Genomic DNA, 21127 nt, shown 5'->3' with positions numbered 1-21127 from the left:
ACACACAACTGCTGAAAAAAAAATATTGGGAGTCAATTTGCTGCCCCTCTCTAAGTTCTGCCTGGGTCCAATGGACCCAGTGGGACCCATGGTAGGGCCGGCCCTGACGCTACTTGTATATAGACATCGCTTGTTTATCAAGTCAAAATTTATTTTTAAAAAAATTGCTCATCTTGTAAAACACTCGCAGACCAAGCTACTCTCCATCCAAGGTTTTACCATACTTCAAAACCGATTGGAAAAATTAAAATCCGGTCGAAAACGAATAAACAAAACAAAATGAAATGAATTTCTTTACAAATGCAACAAAACTAAATTAGTAACTTAACAAACCGATCCGAAACTAAACCCATTTTTTCGTTCTGCACATGCCTACGGAAGTCCATGAAGAAAGAGATTTTAGCACAGTTTAAAGTAGAACAGAGCAGCCTAAAACCCTCGCAGCTGGGAACCACAAACAATTGCGAAGTTCAGGGCTAACCAGAACCGTCTCTATCCATAGCTGGGGACCATGTGGACTGCAGCTCAGTAATTAGGCTCTACTCAAAGACTCGTTTAGAGAGATGCAGAATTTAAGGGTTCTGTCCATAGCTCCATGTAGTCCAGCAGCCAGTCCTGGATGGCTCCAGGGGCAAGAAGCCCCCTGAAGCATCAGCTGTCCATCCCCGGGTAGGTAGGACCAGACACAAACTAACTCCTTTGCCCAGGCTTCAGCCTATTTACCCCCTTCCCTGTTCCCTGGCCACCTACTGGACACACCTCCCCCAGGGATTGGTCAGCAGGTAGTTAATATTCAAGCTGATGATTTTTATTGCCCTGCCCTAGGCTCCGGAAGTTTCTCAACAGAACAAGGGGGGAGCAATCAATCCCACATTCCGTGGACCAAAACAGACAATTCCACATCTCTGACTACAGAGTGAGCCAAGAAATAAACTTCCCTAGCACCTAACTAGGGGGCGCTACATCTATATCGTGTCTGGAAAGGGCTTCACATAATTTAATCAGCAGACCTTGCATTTGGGTGCAAGGTCCCCTGGAGAAGTTTGGTGTGTTGTGTATGATGTGGCATTGGTTTAAGATCTTTTATGTTTCTTATTTAATTAATTATAATTATAATTATAAAGTGATAACAGTACATTGTAACACTGTTGGGTTTCTTCCTTCAGCTGCTCCTCGCCAAAGAATTGAACTGACTTTTGATGAGCCCTACCACATAGAGCCTTCCTTCGAATGTCGCTTTGATCACCTAGAAGTACGAGACGGTCCATTTGGCTTCTCTCCGCTTATCGATCGGTACTGCGGGATCCGGAGCCCGACGGCAATCAGATCGACAGGGCGTTTCATGTGGATTAAGTTCACCTCCGATGAGGAGCTGGAAGGCCTGGGGTTCCGAGCGAAATATTCCTTCATCCCAGGTATGGAGAACAGGGAACCAAGGGCTTGTTCTGCTAGATCAGCCTTTCTCAACCTTTCCAACACAGAGGAACCCTTGGAATAAATTTCTGGTCTCGGGCAACCCCGAGCTAACCATCCGCTGCCATCCGATTTGCATCCTTTCCAATCAGTTCTGTTTTTTTGGAACGGAAGAGAACCCTATTTTTCTTCCGTTTAAAAAAACGTAACGGACGCAAAAACGGATGTCAGCGGTGTCATCCGCTGACATCCGCAATCCCATTGACATGCATTATCTCCGTTTATAATCCGCAAATGGATGGGATGATAAACGGACATACGGACCGGATGACACAAGTGTCATCCGTGTCCGTAAAAAAAAGTGCCGGAGCGGATCAAAAAACGGTCCGCCCCGTGTGAAAGGACCCTTAGGGTATTTCTTGTTTTCCCTGGAGTTCAGCTTTGACCCAACTGTAACTGTTGGTGAATATTACTATCACGCCAGAAGTAAAAAGAGGAATGCTGGCAGAAATAGAGAACTGATTTTAATGATTTGGCTTTTGTCCCTTGTATTTAGTGCATTTTGCTGATGTGTTTCAACTGAGACAGCAATAAAACCTGACAGAGGGTCTAACCACGCCTCCCCATCTCTACTTAAAATGTTATTTAGGAAAATGGTTTCAGTCTGAGGTTTTAGATATTACAATGCTCATTTCTTGTAGTTCTCCCTTTAGAGTCCTTATCCTTCATTGATCCTAAATGACCCTAATCAAACAAAGACAAGAAATGTAGCAGAGCACCCTTATATTAGGACAACCTTTCTCAACCTTTTTACTCCCAAGGAACCCACAAAATAATGTGCAGCTCTTGTGGGACCCCTTCTAAAACCAGTTCATCAAGTGTCAGTGGGAAGAATGCCCCTTACATTTTTTTTAGATAAAGAAAAAAAGAATTTTTTACTTTCTGCTATAAAACATTCCCAATAAAAAAAAAACTTTCAATCAAAAATTTTCATCCTTTTAGGCAAATTTGTATTCTGCTACATATTTTTGGTAAAAAAAAAATCCTAAAAAGCGTATATTAATTGGTTTGCACAGAAGGTATAGCGTTTACAAACGTTGTATTTTGGACTTAGTCCAAAGTCCAAATACAAATACAATGTATTTTGGACTTTTTATTTTTTTGTAGTTTTTACCAGTAATGAAGTAATGACTAGTAAAAATCAGCGATTTTTAGTGGGACTGCAACATTGCGGCGGACAAATCTGACACTAACGTGACACTTTTTGGGGACCAGTGACACCAATACAGTGATCAGTGCTAAATAATATGCACTGTTACTGTATAAATGACACTGGCAGGGAAGGGGTTAATACTAGGGGTGATCAAGGGGTTAAGTGTGCTCCTAAATTGTGCTTACTAACTGTGGGGGAGGGAGGGCTCTGTGAAAGGCACACAGAGATTGGTGTTTCAGCTTAGCTGTCTGACAGGAGAGCTGCCTGCTTTGTTTACATAGACAGGCAGCTCTCCTGTCAGTTTCCCTGAAGATCGCGGGAGGTCAGCGAGGCTCGAGCCCGCTCCTCCCGCGGTCTGGCTCCCTCTGTGTCTAATCACAGGCAGCGCGTGCTGCCGAGAACCACATGCACATAATCACGTAGATCTACGTGATTAAGCGCAGCTGAGCCACCCTGCCGCAGGAAATCTGCATGGGGCGGTTGGCAAGTGCTTAAGTGTCAGCCCAAAACTAGGGAACAAACGGTTCATAATTATTCTGTCTGTCTCATCTCCGGCTGTAGCGTCAAAGCCGCGAGTACGATTCAGATATGCACGATGGTGTCTTGCGTCCCAGCCCCGCCCGACTAGTTTCGTCATTTGACGTCCTCATGGAGTGGATATAATAGGATTGAGTAAAAGTTTGACACATTTAGAGACAATTTGCTAATTTCTCTGATTAGGGAAGGTAGATCTGCGCTGACCAATCCCTTTATCTATACACGGAATATCAGCCAGGGGTAAGGCAGCAAGCAAGGTCAGGAGTAAGCCGGGGTCATACATTGTAAATCAGGCAGCAGAGGAGTCCAGAAGAGCAAGCCAGAGGTCATACATGGGTGCAGCAGACAGGAGAGGAGTCAATGGAACAAGCGAGGGTAAAAGCAAGGAATGGAGATAAGACAGGTCAAAGGCAAGCCGGGTCAGTAACAGGAAATCCAATAGTTTGAAGGCCAGGAACACACGGGGGAGCTGAAGATCATCCAGCAACTAGTGTCTGATGCTGCTGGCTTTCAATAGGCCACTGGGCGCAAGCATCTGTCACACATTGCGTGCGCACTAGCACATGAATCGTCGTGGCCCTTCGTGCCCGTGTGCCAGGGCTGGCCCTACTATGGGTCCCGCTGGGTCCATTGGATCCGAGCAGATCTTTGAGAGGGGCAGCAAATTGAAGCCCAAGATTTTTTTTTCAAGCAGTGTTTTGTGTCATCAGTTTGCGGCGGGTTGCGGGCGGCATTTCCCATCTTATAAGGCCGTCTGTAGTGCAAACGGATGAGTATGAGGAGGCAGAGTGTCTCCTCCGAGGAACGTCCCTCGCGTGATCATGGTGTGCGCAATGACGTCAGACACCAGCGCGCTCCATCTCAAGCAGGGCAGGCTGGATCTTCTAGGGCGGTGGGCGCAGCAGACACAGGAGTGACAGGAGGACTGAGGACAGACAGTGGGTGTTTGGTGGACCGGTCCGGAGGTGAGTTATAGAAAAAGATAACTGATATATAATATATTCTAAATTTTATATTCATTTAGGTTATTAATTCTTTTTTTTTTTTGTTTGTTTGTTTTTTGTCCCTGTACCCCACAAAGCAGCCCCTTAGGCCCCGTTCACACTGGGGCGATCCGACTTCCCGGGGCGACCTCACAGGAGCGGCCGGCACGGACTTCATAACATTGAAGTCAATGCAGGTCGCTCCAGGTCGCCCCAAAGAAGCTCCGGACCCTTTTTCTAAGTCGGAGTGACTTGTGTCGCTCCTATTAGAAGGGGTCCATAGCTTCTGTATGGCAGGCGACCTATGGCGACCTGTCAGGCGACCAGGTCGCCTGACAGGTCGCCCCAGTGTGAACGGGGGCTTAACCTCCCTCACAAAGCAGTCCCTTAACCCCCCTCAAAAAGCAGTCCCTTAACCCCCCTCCCCACAATGCAGCCCCTATAAAAATTTGCACATGGACAAGGTGCTGTTGCATGTAAATCTGACTTGCTCATAAATCTAATTATAGTTTTCTTTCAAAAAACGTTTTATTGGTATTTCAACAGACAAAGCATACATAGCAAAAGATCTGGCAACAGTGCCAGACAATTAACTGTATTTTTACATGAACATAGTGACATAATAACATCAGAACTGTATGTTTGACGGACAGGGAATGCAGCAGGTAGCGTCAATTATATTGAATTGTAACAATTGGGCCCTGCGTAAAAGAAGTTATGGAGGACGCTTATGATGCCGGCGTCTTGGCCTCCCAGCAGTCCGGACACCCCCAAGGGGATCATGCTGTGCTGGACCAGGGGGGGGGGGAGGGAGTGGTTTGGGGGCAGTCCTACTGGAGTCGGGCAATCCGTCAGACTGCCAGTCAACTGAGGAATGTCCAGAAGTAGTGTAACGTATTTTATAAAAATGGTTAATTTCAGGGATATGTTAGAGTATCCATTATGAAGTGCATTCATGCAATGGGTTAGTGATAAAAGGTAGCAATAGCAATAGAAGGAAGGGTAGGTAGGGAGATAGCGAAGAGAAGAAAAAAGAGAAAATTAAAAAAAAAAAAAAAAAGGGGGGGGGGGGGTCGAAGAGGAGGGAGGCAATGGAGAGCTAAAGTGGACATTGGTCTGTTTGAGCAATATTTCGTGCTAATGTGTGATGGAGAAGCTGAACAACGTCGTCGGTTTTTTTTCTTTTTTTTCCTTTTTGAACGGGAGTGGTTCGTGATTCAGAGGAATTCTGCAGATTTGGTAAACTCTAGCCATGGGGCCCAAATATTGTAGAATTTATCAGGGGAATCTTTAGCTTGATGTAGCAGATCCTCCATTTCTGCTCTTCTTTTAATGCGGTTGAACCATTCGCCCACTGTGGGGGGGGGGGGGGGGTTGACATCCAGTGACATGGAACACACATTCTAGCTACTTTGTAATGTTTGCGACCTCTCTTATACGCAGATTGAGGTAAGGAGGTGTGATGAAGGAAATACTGAGCCTTAATGTTAGTTTTAATTATCATGGTAAAAAAAAATGGATGTGGGGACCTTTTGCTGGGCGTGTTTTTTTTGTTTTTTTTTGGGGGGGGGGGGCAGCATTTCATTCTTGGACCCAGGCAGCACAATGTTTTGGGCTAGCCCTGCCGTGTGCTCATGCGTATTAGCATTGGTGAATTTCTATGTGCCAATCTGGGATTCTGCTGGGCATTAGGAGATGTGCCAGTTCTTCTGCGGACTTTCTCTGACACATTCATTGTGGAAAATCGAGCTTCGGGCTTTCCTTTATCTACATGTTTCCTCGAGTGCTAGGAGGACACTACAAGCCAGTGCACCGACTGCCCACCACCTCGGGGAATTACTACAGGTGTTTTCTACTATATTTCCTCTTGGGGGCAGTACCTTGGCTTTGATGTTTCAGGAGGCCTATGTACAGCATCCTGCTGGTCCCACCCTCCAGCTATGACCTGCCTGCATTGCATAGAGCAGGGTTTCTCAACCAATGTTCCGTGGAACCCTAGGGTCTCCTCCAGAGGTTTCTTGGGGTTACATAGTTACATAGCAGTTGAGATTGAATAAAGACAATAGTCCATCCAGTTCAACCTGTGTAGGTGTGTGTGGCCGTAATCATCTCTCATACCCCTGAATGTTCTGATCCTTGAGATGTACGTCTAAGAGTCTTTTTGAAAGTAGCCATACTTCCCACAGAAACCACCTCTTGTGGTAGAGAATTCCACAATCTTGTAGCCCTAACAGTAAAGAACCCCCTGCTTTGCCTGAGGTTAAAACGCTTCTCCTCTAATCGCATTGTATGCCCTCGAGTCCTCATGCAATCCTTTCAACTGAATAGATTTTTTTGTATGCTGAGATCACCATTGAGGTATTTATAAATTGCTATCATGTCCCCTCTCAGGGGTCTCTTCTCCAGGGAGAATAAATCAAGCGATTGCAGACGCTCTTCATAATTAAGGTCCTCCAATCCCCTAATTAGTTTATTTGCCCTTCTCTGGACTCTCTCCAGCTCCAACACATCTTGAGGGTTCCTTGAGCAGTGAGAAATTTTTGCCTCTCAGATAAGACCCCACTGACACCATTTATCTATTTAACTATCTGTAAGGGGGTAGTTCTTCCCAACGACTTGACTACAAGTGTAAGGGGCATTCTTCCCGCTGACCATCACTCTAATGTATCATGAGTTGTAGATAAAGACTATTTTAGCAGGGGTTCCCTGAGATTGGAAACTTTTTTTCAAGGGTTCCTCTGTGTTGAAAAGGTTGAGAAAGGCTGGCATAGAGAAACACAGAGAGACTAAAAATGTAATAAAAGCAGAAAGGTTTTCTGTAAAAATTTGATTTGCATAACAAAGACAGGGGTGGGAGGTATAGCACAGTATATTACCGTTAAAGCAAGAAATAAACAGAGTCCGATATGATTTGTGTTTTTCTTGCAGACCCGGACTTCAGCTATCTCGGGGGTATTCTAAGCCCAATACCAGGTCTGTATGAGTTTTTTTTCGGAGCCTGATTGTCTGTTAATGAAAATCCCTTGTCGTTCTGCTGACCACCTTCCTTTGCTTTCTTCAGACTGTCAGTTTGAGTTATCAGGACCAGATGGAATTATCCGATCCAGCCAGGTGGAACAGGGGGATAAACTAAAGGCCGGTCAGGCTGTGGACTGCATATGGACTATAAAGGCAACACCAAAAGCTAAGGTGAGACTGTCGGAAGACTTGAGGATTTTAAAGAGACGTACCTTTAAACATTTCTTTAATTAATTTTTCAGCAGTGTATGATCTGAGCATAGTTTTCTGTATCACTCCATACAGTTTACATTAAAGGGTAACTCCACTTTTGTGGGGGAAAAAAATAGCAAAAAAAGAAAAAACAATATAGCGTATACAGATACTCCCAATAAGAACACGTCTAAAGGGATGCAGGCCCAGCAGATTTCCTCATTAGAGCCCTGCAGCTGCCACAGCCGATAGATAATCTTTTAACCACTCCCATTTGACCCACTTAGCACAGAGGCACAGAGGAACAAACAGTGATTTCTTCAGAATAACAAAAAGTAGAAATCTGCAACAAAGTTTGTTAAAATCCCTGCAATGTACAGAGATCACCCAGAGGGGAATGTTTTTTTTTTCTCAACAAAAGTGGAGTTACGCTTTAACCAAATCTGGAAATTTGAACACTGTGCTTTCTGATCGACCTTTAAGGGTCATGGAGCTTTACACGGTTATCTTCCCCAAAATTGTATTAATTCCTTTTCATTAAGGGCCAACTACAATATTGTATTTGTAAAAATGTTGTATCTACAGTATTGTTTCTTTTTGGTTTGCTAAAGATTTATTTTGAAATCAGGATTTAATTACCATGAAATCTACGCGTGCATCTCATAAAATTAGAATATCATGAAAAAGTTCATTTATTTCAGTAATTCAAAGTGATATATTTCAAGCATTTCTTTCTTTTAATTTTGATGGTTATGGCTTACAGCTAGTAATAACCCAACATTCAGTATCTCAGAAAGTTAGACTATTACATAAGACCAATAAAAGAAAAAGGATTTTTAATACAGAAATGTTGGCTTAGTGAAAAGTCTGTCCATGTACAGTATAGGATGCACTCAATTCTTGGTCGGGGCTCCTTTTGCATGAATTACTGTATCAATGCGGCGTGGCATGGAGGCGATCAGCCTGTTGCACTGCTGAGGTGTTATGGAAGCCCAGGTTGCTTTGACAGCGGCCTTCAGCTCGTCTGCATTGTTGGGTCTGATGTCTCTCATCTTCCTCTTAATCATACCCCACAGATTCTCTATGGGGTTTAGGTCAGGCGAGTTTGCTGGCCAATCAAGCACAGTGATACCATGATCATGTGAACGGGTATTGATAGTTTTTGCAGTGTGGGCAGGTGCCAAGTCCTGCTGAAAAATGAAATCAGCATCTCCATAAAGCTGGTCAGCAGAGGGAAGCATGAAGTGCTCTAGAATTTCCTGCTAGAGGGCTGCGCTGACTTTGGACTTGATAAAACACAGTGGACCAACAGCAGCAGATGACTTGGCTTCCCAAATCACTGAGTGTGGAAACTTCACACTGGACCTCGTGCAACTTGGATTCCGTGCCTCTCCACTATTCCTCCAGACTCTTAGACCTTAATTTAAAAATGAAATGCAAAATTTTCCACAGTCAATGATGATTTTGGGAGCCATATCATCTGCTGGTGTTGGTCCGCTGTGTTTTATCAAGTCCAAAGTCAGCGCAGCCCTCTAGCAGGAAATTCTAGAGCACTTCATGCTTCCCTCTGCTGACCAGCTTTATGGAGATGCCGATTTCATTTTCCAGCAGGACTTGGCACCGCCCACACTGCCAAACCTACCAATGCCTGGTCACATGATCGTGGTATCACTGCGCTTGATTGGCCAGCAAACTCTCCTGACCCAAACCCCATAGAGAATCTGTGGAGTATTGTCAAGAGGAAAATGAGAGACACCAGACCCAACAATGCAGATGAGCTGAAGGCCGCTATCAAAGCAACCTGGGCTTCCATAACACCTCAGCAGTGCCACAGGCTGATCGCCTCCATGCCACGCCGCATTGATGCAGTAATTCATGCAAAAGGAGCCCCAAACCAAGTATTGCATACTATACTGTACATGGACAGACTTTTCAGTAAGCCATTTCTGTATTAAAAATACTTTTTTTTTTTATTGGTCTTATTCTAGTTTTCTGAGATACAAAATTTTGGGTTTTCACCATCTGTAAGCCATAATCATCAAAATTAAAAGAAAGAAATGCTTGAAATATGTCAATCTATGTGATGCATCTATATAAAATATATGAGTTTCACTAATTGAATTACTGAAATCAATTAACTTTTTCATGATATTCTAATTTTATGAGATGCAGCTGTATGTTACCCCTTTAAAAATCGCTACATCACAGCATGTATTCAAACAAAACAGAGGTTACATTTTAGTTGTTCACTACCAGACAGTAAAACATCTTTTTTTACACATGATAAAACATACCCAAATGTTTCCATAGCCAAGGATCACTTGAAAGAGCCGGGTAATGCAGGTGAGATGTTGGCATTGTATCTCAGCCACAAGCATGTACCCCAATATGGAACTTATATAATTATAAGTTATTTCCAACAAAACAACAGCAGCTTAATTTCATTGTCCAGCATTTGTTGCACAGGCCTTGTGACTGGAGATCTAAATCCAGCATTTCCAGAAAAGCTACCGCAGCTTAACTGCTTGATCCAGTGCTTATACAACTATTGTGACTTGACTGCTATATCCAGCCCTTATTATGCAACTATTGTGACTTGACTGCTATATCCAGCCCTTATTATACAACTATTGTGACTTGACTGCTATATCCAGCCCTTATTATACAACTATTGTGACTTGACTGTTATATCCAGCCCTTATTATACAACTATTGAGACTTCACTGCTTGATTCAACCCTTATTAGAAAACTATCATGACCCAGCCCTTGACAGCTTGATGCAGCCCTTAATATACAACTATTTTGACTCTATTGCTTGATCGAGCCCTATACAACAGTCATGACTTAACTTCTTGATCAAGCCTTTATTATACAACAATCATGACTTGACTGCTTGCTCCAGCCCTTATTATACAACTATCATGACTTGACTGCTAAATCCAGCCTTTAGTATACAACTTTTTTGACTTGACTGCTTGATCCAGCCCTTACTATACATTTATTGTGACTTTATTGCTTGATCCAGCCTTTACTATAAAACTATTTTCACTTGACTGCTATATCCAGCCCTTATTATACAACTATCGTGACTTGACTGTTTGCCCCAGCCCTTATTATACAACTATCGTGACTTTACTGCAATATCCAGCCTTTATTATACAACTATCGTGAGTTTTCTGCAATACCCAGCCCTTAATATACAACCATTGTGACATGACTGTTTGCCCCAGCCCTTATTATACAACTATTGTGACTTTACTGCTTGATCCAGCCCTTATTTTAAACTATTGTGAATTGGCTGCCTGATCCAGCCCTTATTATACAACTATTTTGACTTGACTGCTTAATCCAGCTCTATACAACAGTTATGACTTGACTGCTTGATCCAGCCCTTATTATACAACTATCATGACTTGACTGGTCACCCCAGCCCTTATTATATATCTATTGTGACTTGACTTCTATATGCAGCCCTTATTATACATCTATTGTGACTTGACTGCTATATCCAGCCCTTATTATACAACTATCGTGACTTTACTGCTTGATCCAACCCTTATTAGAAAACTATCATGATCCAGCCCTTGACAGCTTGATACAGCCCTTAATTTACAACTATTTTGACTCTACTGCTTGATCGAGCCCTATACAACAGTCATGACTTGACTGCTTGCTCCAGCCCTTATTATACAACTATCATGACTTGACTGCTTGCTCCAGCCTTTATTATACAACTTTTGTGACTTGACTGCTTAATCCAGCCCTTACTATACATTTATTGTGACTTTACTGCTTGATCCAGCCTTTATTATAAAACTATTGTCACTTGACTGCTTGATCCAGCTCTTATTATACAATTATTTTCACTTGACTGCTATATCCAGCCCTTATTATACAACTATTGTGACTTGACTGTTTGCCCCAGCCTTTAATATACAACCATTGTGACTTGACTGCCTGATCCAGCCCTTATTATACAACTATTTTGACTTGACTGCTTAATCCAGCTCTATACAACAGTTATGATTGACTGCTTGATCCAGCCCTTATTATACAACTATCATGACTTGACTGGTCACCCCAGCCCTTATTATAAAACTATCGTGACTTGACTGCTTGCCCCAGCACTTATTATACAACTATTGTGAATTGACTGCTCACCCCAGCCCTTATTATACAACTATTGTGAATTGACTGCTAGATCCAGCCAACTATTATACAACTATTGTGTTTTAAGTGCTTGATCCAGCCCTTATTATACAACTATTGTGACTTGACTGCTATATCCAGCAGTTAATATACAACATTCATGACTTGACTGCTTGATCCAGCCTTTATTATACAACTATCATGACTGAACTGCATGCCCCATCCTTTAATATACAATTATTTTGACTCTACTACTTGATCCAACCCTTATTGTAAAACTATTGGAACATGACTGCTTGATACAGTGCTTTTTATTCAACTTATGTGACTTGGCCGCTTGTTTCAGAGCTTATTATACAACTACTGTGACTTGACTGTTGATCCGGTGCTTATCATAAGGCAATTGCAGCTTAATAATGACTGCTCTCTGTTACGTTGTCATTACGGAAACCATGTTAACCTAGCAAAAAGAGTCCCACAACAGGGATAATGGTGGAACTTTGTCAACAAATCAGCCTCACACTTAACTGGATGCGTTAGGACAGCCTTTCTCAACTGCGTTAGTCCCATGGAAACCTAGGGTACCTCCAAAGGTTGGTAGGTCTCTTGAACTATGTCCAGTTTTTGCCTTTTCAGATAAGTAACCGCCGATACCAATTACTTTTTTTTTTGCTAACTGTAAAGGGAGTGTTCTTTCCACTGACCAGCAAGAAAAGGAGCATTCTTATCACTGACCCCTGAGCATAACAGGGTCTCTTTTCTAATGACCACCAATCTAAGGAGATACTTTTACCACTGATCGCCAATAGTAACTAAATAACATTAAATCACTATTTTACTTGAATGAATGCTGTGATGTATCAGTTGTTAAATATGTAACAGAGTATAACCCATGGTGAATACACTGTAAAAATACATCTTCCCGCTCGCAGCAAACATTATCATAGTTTTCCTAAAAGTGGTGAAGGTGACAACATTTTTGGCAATACTGCATTAACTTTATAATGGAGTATGTACAAGATAATTTCAGACTTCACTGTAATTTATTCATTACAGGTACTTCTATTGTCAATTTACTCAGCACTTTGCATATATATTGTGCATTCATATCAGTCCCTGCCCTCAAGGAGCTTACAATCAAAAGGTCCCCATCTCACATTCATATACTAGGGCAGCGATGGCGAACCTTGGCACCCCAGATGTCTTGGAACTACATTTATAATGATGCTCATGCACTCTGCAGTGTAGTTGAGCATCATGGGAAATGTAGTTCCAGAACATCTGGGGTGCCAAGGTTCGCCATCACTGTACTAGGGCCAACTTAGACAGGAGCCAATTAACCTACCAGCATGTCTGTGGAGTTTGGGAGGAAACCAGGGAAACTCACAAAGGCACAGGAAGAACATGCAAACTCTGTGCAGCTAGCACCATGGATGGGATTTGAACCGACGACCCTAGTGCTGTTAGGCAGAAGTACTAACCACTTAGCCACTGTGCTACATGTAACAGTTTTAAACTCCAGCCAAATGGTTAGAATTTATGTTCAGTTTTATGTCCCTTTTGGAGATTTCCCACCCTGTCCTGTACTGATGACCACTGGCAATGGCGTAGAAGGTGAGGGGGAATCTCTCTAGTGCAGACAAAACCAAAAACTCAACCGAGGTCCTGTTTTTACATGATTTAGAAAAAATGTTTATTTGGTGTTGGTGCCCCTGTTGGGTAGCTTTTCTCACATCCTGCCTAGGTGACCACAGTCATAAGGGCAGGATGTGAGGAAATATTCCTCAACAAAAGATTGTCAGGTTTTTACTGTTATCTGTGTTGTCATCCTGTTTGCTGGGGCATGACCTGGTTCCATTAACCACTTGCCGACCGCCGCACGACTATTTACGGCCGCGGTCGGCCCCTCACAGGCAAAGCGACGTAGGGCTACGTCGCTAGCCTGTGAGGCTCTAGGGAGCGAGCGCTCCCGCTCGGTCACGGACCCCCCCGCGTATGTGCCCGGCGGACCCGATGTCCGCCGGGCACTCGCGATCGTCCGTTACACTGGGAGAAAGGCAGGCGGCTAATGTAAACAAAGCCGCCTGTCATTCTCCCCTGTGTAAGAATGGAGATCAAACGGTTCTGCTATGTAGGACCGTTGATCTCTGTTCTTACACCAGTAGCCACATCCAATCACAGTTAGAATCACGCCCCTAGGCACACACTTAACCCCTCCCTCTCAAAAAAAAGTTAACCCCTTCACTGCCAGTGTCATTTTTACAGTAACAGTGCATATTTATAGCACTGATTACTGCAGTAATGTCACTGGTAACCCCAAAAGTGTCAAAAATGTCAGTCAAGGGTCCGATCTGTCGCAGTCCCGCAAAAAAAAAATCGCAGATCGCCGCGATTACTCGTTAAAAAAAAAAAAAAACAACAAAAATGACAAAAATCTTTCCCTTAGTTAAAGCAATAAACCAATCAAAATACGCTTTTTTGCGATTTTTTTACCAAACATAGGTAGCATAAAACAAATTGGCCTAAAATGTTAAAAAATTTTGATTTTTACATTTTTCTTTTTGGGAATTTCGTATAAAAAAATGTGAAAAATATTGTTATTTTTGCAAAATTGACGCTCTTTTTTTGTTTATAGCGCATGATCAAAAAATCTCACAGGTGATCAAATACCACCAAAAGAAAGCTCTGTTTGTGGGAAAAAAAGGACGTCAAATTAGTTTAGGTACAGCGTCGCATGACCGCGCAATTGTCCGTTAAAGTCACGCAGTGTCGAATCGCAAAATAGGCCCTGGTCAGGAAGGGGGTAAAATCTTCCGGGGCTTTAGTGGTTAAGATAGAAATTGAGTAATCCCAATGGGTACACACTGAGCAATAAAAACTTGACAAATGTTTTGGCTATTCCTCTCTATCTCTCAAAAATGTTTTGGCTGAAATCGAGTTTAGGAAGGACTTTTGGAAGGAAGTTTTGTAACTTTTATTTACCAACTTGACCGATTCACGAAAAAATTGTCTTGCATACAAGCGTGGGATCTCTCTGCCATAATGTCCACCCGGGAGTTTTTTGGATGTTTCTGTCCATCACTGTGTGTTCCAACTCCTGTTAAATTCTCCATAGTATAAAATAAATAAAAACATTTGGTAGAGATGGTGGGAACGTCTGATAATAGGCACAGCAGGTCTGCAGACCCAGGAATTCAGTGACATCTCACCAATAGAAACAATTGTAAGGATGGTTCAACTCTCCAACGTCTACCAAATATTGAAATATTAGTTTTGTGGTGGACTGACCCTTTGCTGAAAATCTTTTCCTCCAGATTTATTTGCGATTTTTGGACTACCAAATGGAACATTCCAATGAGTGCAAGCGCAACTTTGTGGCGGTCTATGATGGAAGCAGCTCCATAGAGAACCTCAAAGCCAAATTCTGTAGCACTGTGGCCAATGATGTCATGCTGCAGACAGGAACTGGGGTGGTCCGGATGTGGGCAGATGAAGGGAGCCGACTCAGCAGATTTCGAATGCTCTTTACATCATTTGTGGAACGTGAGTATGCTGGATATAATGTTACCCATACGGCATTGCCTTATGGTGGAATTATTGTACTTCTGATTACATACACTATAAGTCCCAAAGCATGTGGTCACTGAAAATGAGTTTGAAGAGAAGCATCAGTCTCCCCCCCCAAAAAATTAAAAATCAGCAGCTACAAAAACTGTATCTGCTGACTTTTAATATAAGGACACTTACCTGTCCAGGGATCCTGCGCTGTGCTTACCCGAGCCCATTTGTCAATCGGCTTTGGGTCGGGACACCGGCATCTTAACGCCGAGCTCCACCCAAAAAGGGGAAGTTCCGCTTTATGGCATCCTCCCTCCCTCCTTTGCATTACTTGCCATGTAATTTTGGAAGGGGGGATGCAGGTACCTGGTTTTGACAGGTACCAGCTTCCTCTTCTGCTCGGATCGCCTCCTTCCCCTTCCAGCAGTCTTCTGTGTCCATTCACAAAGCGCGGCTTGCATATGTGCAGTGGGTAGCCAGATGTGAAGCCAAAAGCCAGCTGGCCACAGTTAGGATGCCAGCGCCAGGAACCCAGGAACTAGTCTGGGTGAGGACGGCGCTGGATCCCTTAACAGGTAAGTGTCCATTTATTAAAAGTTAGCAGCTTTAGGATTTGTAGCTGCTGACTTATAAATTATTTTTACAGACTGAAACTCCTCTTTAACTAAGGGAAACCGGCAGTAAATCCTTGCGACTTCACAGGTGGCTTACCACTGCTCATATGCGATTTGTGAATGATCCCGTAGTCTTCTGGGACCTGTGATGAACTTTCGCATGGATCGCCGCGGTCGGGGGGGGGGGTATGCAAACAAGTGAAATTTCCCCTTTTTGGGTGAAGTACCACTTTAAGAGCCCATTCACACTAGCACGACTTGTGAGGCGACTTGTGTAGCCCCAGGTCGCCCCAGGTTGCTTGACATAACAAAAGCAATGTTAATCAATCAGTGCTGTCTTAATTGGCACTACTGAAGTCGCTCCGACTTCAGAAAAGGGTCCTGTACTACTTTGAGGCGACCTGTACTTGTCCTATATACTTCAATGGGAGTCGCCTCCTTATCTTAATTGAAGCGACTTGTTATCAGACTTTCCAGGAAGAAGAAAGAGATTAGCCAGGCATTCCCCACATTGCAGCCATGCCTAAATGGTATATGGTATATATATTCCATTATCTCTGCTTGGTCTGTGTAAGTGGCACAGGTGGACACAGATAAGTGGCACTGGTGGGCACTGATACGTGGCACTGATACGTGGCACTGGTGGACACTGATTGGCACTGGTGGACACTGATTCCTGGCACTGATACGTGGCACTGATACGTGGCACTGGTGGACACTGATTCGTGGCACTGATACGTGGCACTGGTGGACACTGATTAGTGGCACTGATACCTGGCACTGATACGTGGCACTGGTGGACACTGATTCATGGCACTGATACGTGGCACTGATACATGGCACTGGTGGACACTGATTCATCACACTGATATGTGGCACTGGTGGACACCGATTCGTGGCACTGATATGTGGCACTGGTGGACACTGATACGTGACACTGATACATGGCACTGATACGTGGCACTGGTGGACACTGATTCGTGGCACTGATATGTGGCACTGGTGGACACTGATTCATGGCACTGATACGTGGCACTAATACGTGGCACTGGTGGACACTGATATGTGGCACTGATACATGGCACTGATACGTGGCACTGGTGAACACTGATTAGTGGCACTGATACGTGGCACTGATACGTGGCACTGATGCGTGGCACTGATACATGGCACTGGTGGACACTGATTCGTGGCACTGATAGGTGGCACTGGTGGACACTGATTCGTGGCACTGATTCGTGGCACTGATACATGGCACTGGTGGACACTGATACGTGGCACTGGTGGACACTGATTCGTGGCACTGATACTTGGCACTGATACATGGCACTGGTGGACACTGATTCGTGGCACTGATATGTGGCACTGGTGGACACTGATTCGTGGCACTGATACATGGCACTGATATGTGGCACTGGTGGACACTGATACGTAGCACTGGTGGACACTGATTTGTGGCACTGATACGTGGCACTGGTGGACACTGATTCGTGGCACTGATATGTGGCACTGGTGGACACTGATTCGTGGCACTGGTGGGCAGTGGCACTGGTGGACACATACGTGGCACTGGTGGACAGTGGCACTGGTGGACACTGATACGTGGCACTGGTGGGCAATGAGGAAATGAGTAAAAAAAATATAAGGGGAATTAGGTCACAACACATCATATTCTGATTGACCAAATACAAAGTCGTCTGTCATATAAGTCACGCAAAATAATTCACAAGTCGCGCTGAAGTCGCGGTAAAATCGTGGTAAAATCGCGGTAAAGTCTCGGTAAAATCGCGGTAAAAAGTCGCTCCGACATGGGGCGACTTATGGTTGCTGCAGTGTGAACCGGCTCTAAGTGTTTCAGTTGAAGGGTTCAGTTGATGTTACATCCTACATTACATTTTGGACAATTGTGCATGTCCAGTCTTGTGAGAACACTTTGGGGAAGGCTCTTTTTTGCACCAGCATGACTGTTTTCCTGCGTACAAAGCCAGCTTCATAAAGACATAAGCCCCGTACACACGTACGGATCGTCGTCATACAAACGTTCGTCTTTTCTCCCCGGGATGTCGGTGTCTGTTGAAAAGTGCAAAGACAGCACAAGGACAGCACAAGAATTTTGTCCGCAGACTTCAGCTGACTGCAGAAGTGATGTCATGTAATGGTTAACTTTCCCTGTGTTTTTTATTTTCTGAGCATGCCCAGTCTTGCAAATCTGCGGTCTGTCGGCTGATTTCTGTACTGACAGGCGAACAATCGTCCGTTCTGGTGTCCGCAGACAAAAATTTTCATGTTTGCAAGAAAGACTCTTGTCCGCGGATTGTGTGCAGACATCTGTCGGAGGCACCATACTAACACGCATACAAATCGGCAGATCTTTCGTCCGCCGACGTTTGTATGACGACGATCCGTACGTGTGTACGGGGTTATATGCTCCATAAGGCCCCATGCACACAGGGCATTTTTGCAGCTGCTGTTAGGAGCATCAGACTTTTTTTTTTTTTGCAGCTGCAAAATGCACATCCATGTTATTCTATGGCCTTATGCACACATAGAGCTTTTAGGAGCTCCAAGTGCCATAGGCGTTTAATAGCTGCAAAAAAAACCCAGTACCAGTGCGTTCTGGAGCTGCAGCGTCAAGCTGTAAAAAAGGCCGACACTGCTAAAGGCTGAATAACGTTGCTTAACGTTGCTTATACAGCGTTAAGCCACGTTATACGTTAATATGAAAATCAATGGTTCCCTATGGAAGCCTATTGATTTGAATGGAAGGCCCATCGCAAGTCGGATCAGGACGATCCGACTTGTGCTCTGAGAATCTTGAGGGGGAACTCCACGCCAAAATGGGAAAAAAAAAACGGCGTGGGGCTCCCCTCAAAATCCATACCAGACCTGAAGGGCCTGGTTTGGAACCTGGGGGAGACCCCTGTGCCGTTTTTTTTCCTCCATTTTGGCGTGGAGTTCCCCCTCAAGATTCTCAGAGCGCAAGTCGGACCGCAAGTCGGTTCATCCTGATCCGACTTTTGATGCGACTTCCATTCAAATCAATGGGCTGAAAGCAGTATCAATGACGGCTCCTAGGCAACCATTGATTTTGAATGGAGGCAGAAAAAACGATGCTAAAAGCCGACGTGGCCAAACGTGCAATAACGCCAATGGAAAAAGCTTCTAAAAGCACGTTTTTACAGCTGCTTTTTCCTGGCGTTAGAAGAGGCTCTGCAGCTCGTTTTTTCTGACGCCCTGTGTGCATGGGACCTAACCTGAGCTGCCTACACAGAGCCCTGACCTCAACTCTACTAAACACCTTTGGAATGAATTGGAACATCAAATGCAAGCCAGGTCTTCTCACCCAACATCAGTACCTGACCTTACAAATGCTCTCTTGGCTGAATAGACAGAAATTCCTGCAAGCACACTCTAAAATCTTTTGGAAAGCCTTCCCAGAAGAGTGAAGGCTGTTATAGCTGCAAAGGGTGGAGGGCAACTCCATATTGATGCCCATAGTTTTAGAATGGGATGTCCAGTCAGCTCATATAGGTGTGATGGTCGGTGTACACCAACATTTGGTCATATTGGTTGATTTTTGATTATATTATGATGTGCAGGTCAATTAATGTTAAGGTTTCAGGGAGCGTTAGTGTGAGGGCTAGTGTTAGGAGTTACAGGCAGGGTTTCTATTGGGATTATGGGGTTTGCTAGTGTAAGGGTAACTATTAGGGCTAAAGTACACAGGGACAATAGAAAAGATCCAAAGAGTAAAAAAGTCAACACAGGCATTTGACCCACCAGGAGCCTTTTGGTTTTAATTTTATTTTCATTGACCTCTTTCTAAAGCCATAGGTGAGATTCTGTTGGATGTTGGCAGTATATCGGGTAGCAGATAGTACCTTAAACCCTGGGCAGACAGCTCAAAATAGATTTGAAATGCAAAGATGTGAACTGTTTTGTTTGCCAAATATGTGTCAATATTTGCAGTCACACCTAAGGATTAAGGGTGCAATTCCTATCCAAATCCGGTGACTCCCACTGAGGGTGCACGCTAGGGGAGAACCCATGTTGGAGGATCCCATGTTGGAGGATCCCCCGCAGGTGCCACACATCAAGAGTCCTTATAGTAAAAGCAGCCTCAGCCCAGGCTCCATCTAGACCACACCCTGATGCGTATCACCCCACCCACGGGGATTAGTTATGGAGGTCCTGGGTGGACGAAACACATTGGGGTGTGTCTTGGACAGAGCAATGGCTAAGGCTGATTTTGCTATAGAGACTGTTGGGCTTTGTTGGTGTATGGCACCTGAGGTGTTCCTCCTTCATTTTGCATTCTATGCATCCAGTTTTGTGATTTTGATAGCACAGCCTGGTTCTGGACCTCCACCTAAAGGGATAAACAGAGTGGTAGGGGAAAGCAGGAAAGGTGGGCTGTGGGGTGGGGGGCTTGGGGGCTTTGTAAAAGAATCTGCCACTTTGCTCTCAATAGTAAAAATGACTTATTCTGTATAATAGTATGGAGATATTGAAGCACAGAAAATGTTTTGATGTTGGCATACAGGTTAGTTAGGTTTGGGAAGTGCTTTAATACATTGTACTTTATGTACTTTTTTTTTGTTTTCATAGCTCCGTGTGGGGAAAACACCTTCTTCTGTCACAGTAACATGTGCATTAACAACTCCCTGGTCTGTAACGGCATACAGAACTGTGCCTACCCCTGGGATGAAAACCACTGCAGAGGTGAGAGCCATGAATTGTATGCTGGAATTTATAGACAAGGATGTCCTGATGGGGAAATTTCCCTTAATTTCATGTCCAGGAGATGCAATAGAAAGTGAGAGAAAATTTCTGCAAGCTGATAATAATTATTCTCTTGGTCAGTGGTCACAATGGTCACCAGGACAAATACTGTATAGAGGGTGATCCTCCCCCGAAGGAGAACCTGATAATAAAGTCCAAAATTCTCAGGTTGAAGAAACCTGTTTCTTTTTTTGACAATTTTTATTAATTTTTAACTTTTTCAAAACAAAGATAACAAGCGTTGACATCTTATATAAATGCAATAACAGACCAGTATAGAGAATGAGCATCAAACTACATGAGAGCTAAAATAGATCCAGTAAGACGGCATCAAGTTGTAGCTTTAGTGTAACATGCAAACAATGGTAAGAGCAGTCTAGCTGCATAAGCATTATCATTTGAACATTTTCCTAAACTAGGAAGGAGTCCACATTCCTGCTAAGTTCTCTTGCAAGATATCCAATAAACAGAAAAAGAAGACAGATAAACGGTGCGAGGAAAGATACAGAGCTCAATGCTCCCGGGTGTAGAGAATACCAATATCGCAGTCATTAGAGGTCTATAAAGTCTATGGGGGATCCTCTCTCAAATGCCAGGGTTCCCAGACCGCATTGTGATGTTCTATCGTGTCAGAAAGCCACACCGTAAGAGACTCCATGATTTCTAC

At 43.8% G+C, this 21127-nt stretch overlaps 1 protein-coding gene across 1 annotated transcript in view; it reads left to right on the top strand.

Annotated features, from left to right (window-relative positions):
* Nucleotides 1-21127, top strand: part of NETO2 (neuropilin and tolloid like 2) — a 102079-nt gene that overhangs the window by 68237 nt on the left and 12715 nt on the right. Inside the window, exons 4-8 of the mRNA XM_082269957.1 lie at nucleotides 1167-1415; nucleotides 7075-7119; nucleotides 7208-7335; nucleotides 14821-15049; nucleotides 20287-20400. Of these exons, the coding sequence (XP_082126083.1) occupies nucleotides 1167-1415; nucleotides 7075-7119; nucleotides 7208-7335; nucleotides 14821-15049; nucleotides 20287-20400 (765 nt within the window). The remainder of the gene's footprint in view (nucleotides 1-1166; nucleotides 1416-7074; nucleotides 7120-7207; nucleotides 7336-14820; nucleotides 15050-20286; nucleotides 20401-21127) is intronic.

The sequence above is a fragment of the Pelophylax lessonae genome (genome assembly GCF_965119305.1).
Source record: "Pelophylax lessonae genome assembly, chromosome: 10".
Classification (NCBI taxonomy): Eukaryota; Metazoa; Chordata; class Amphibia; order Anura; family Ranidae; genus Pelophylax; species Pelophylax lessonae.
This window is presented reverse-complemented; position numbering and strand designations above follow the sequence as displayed.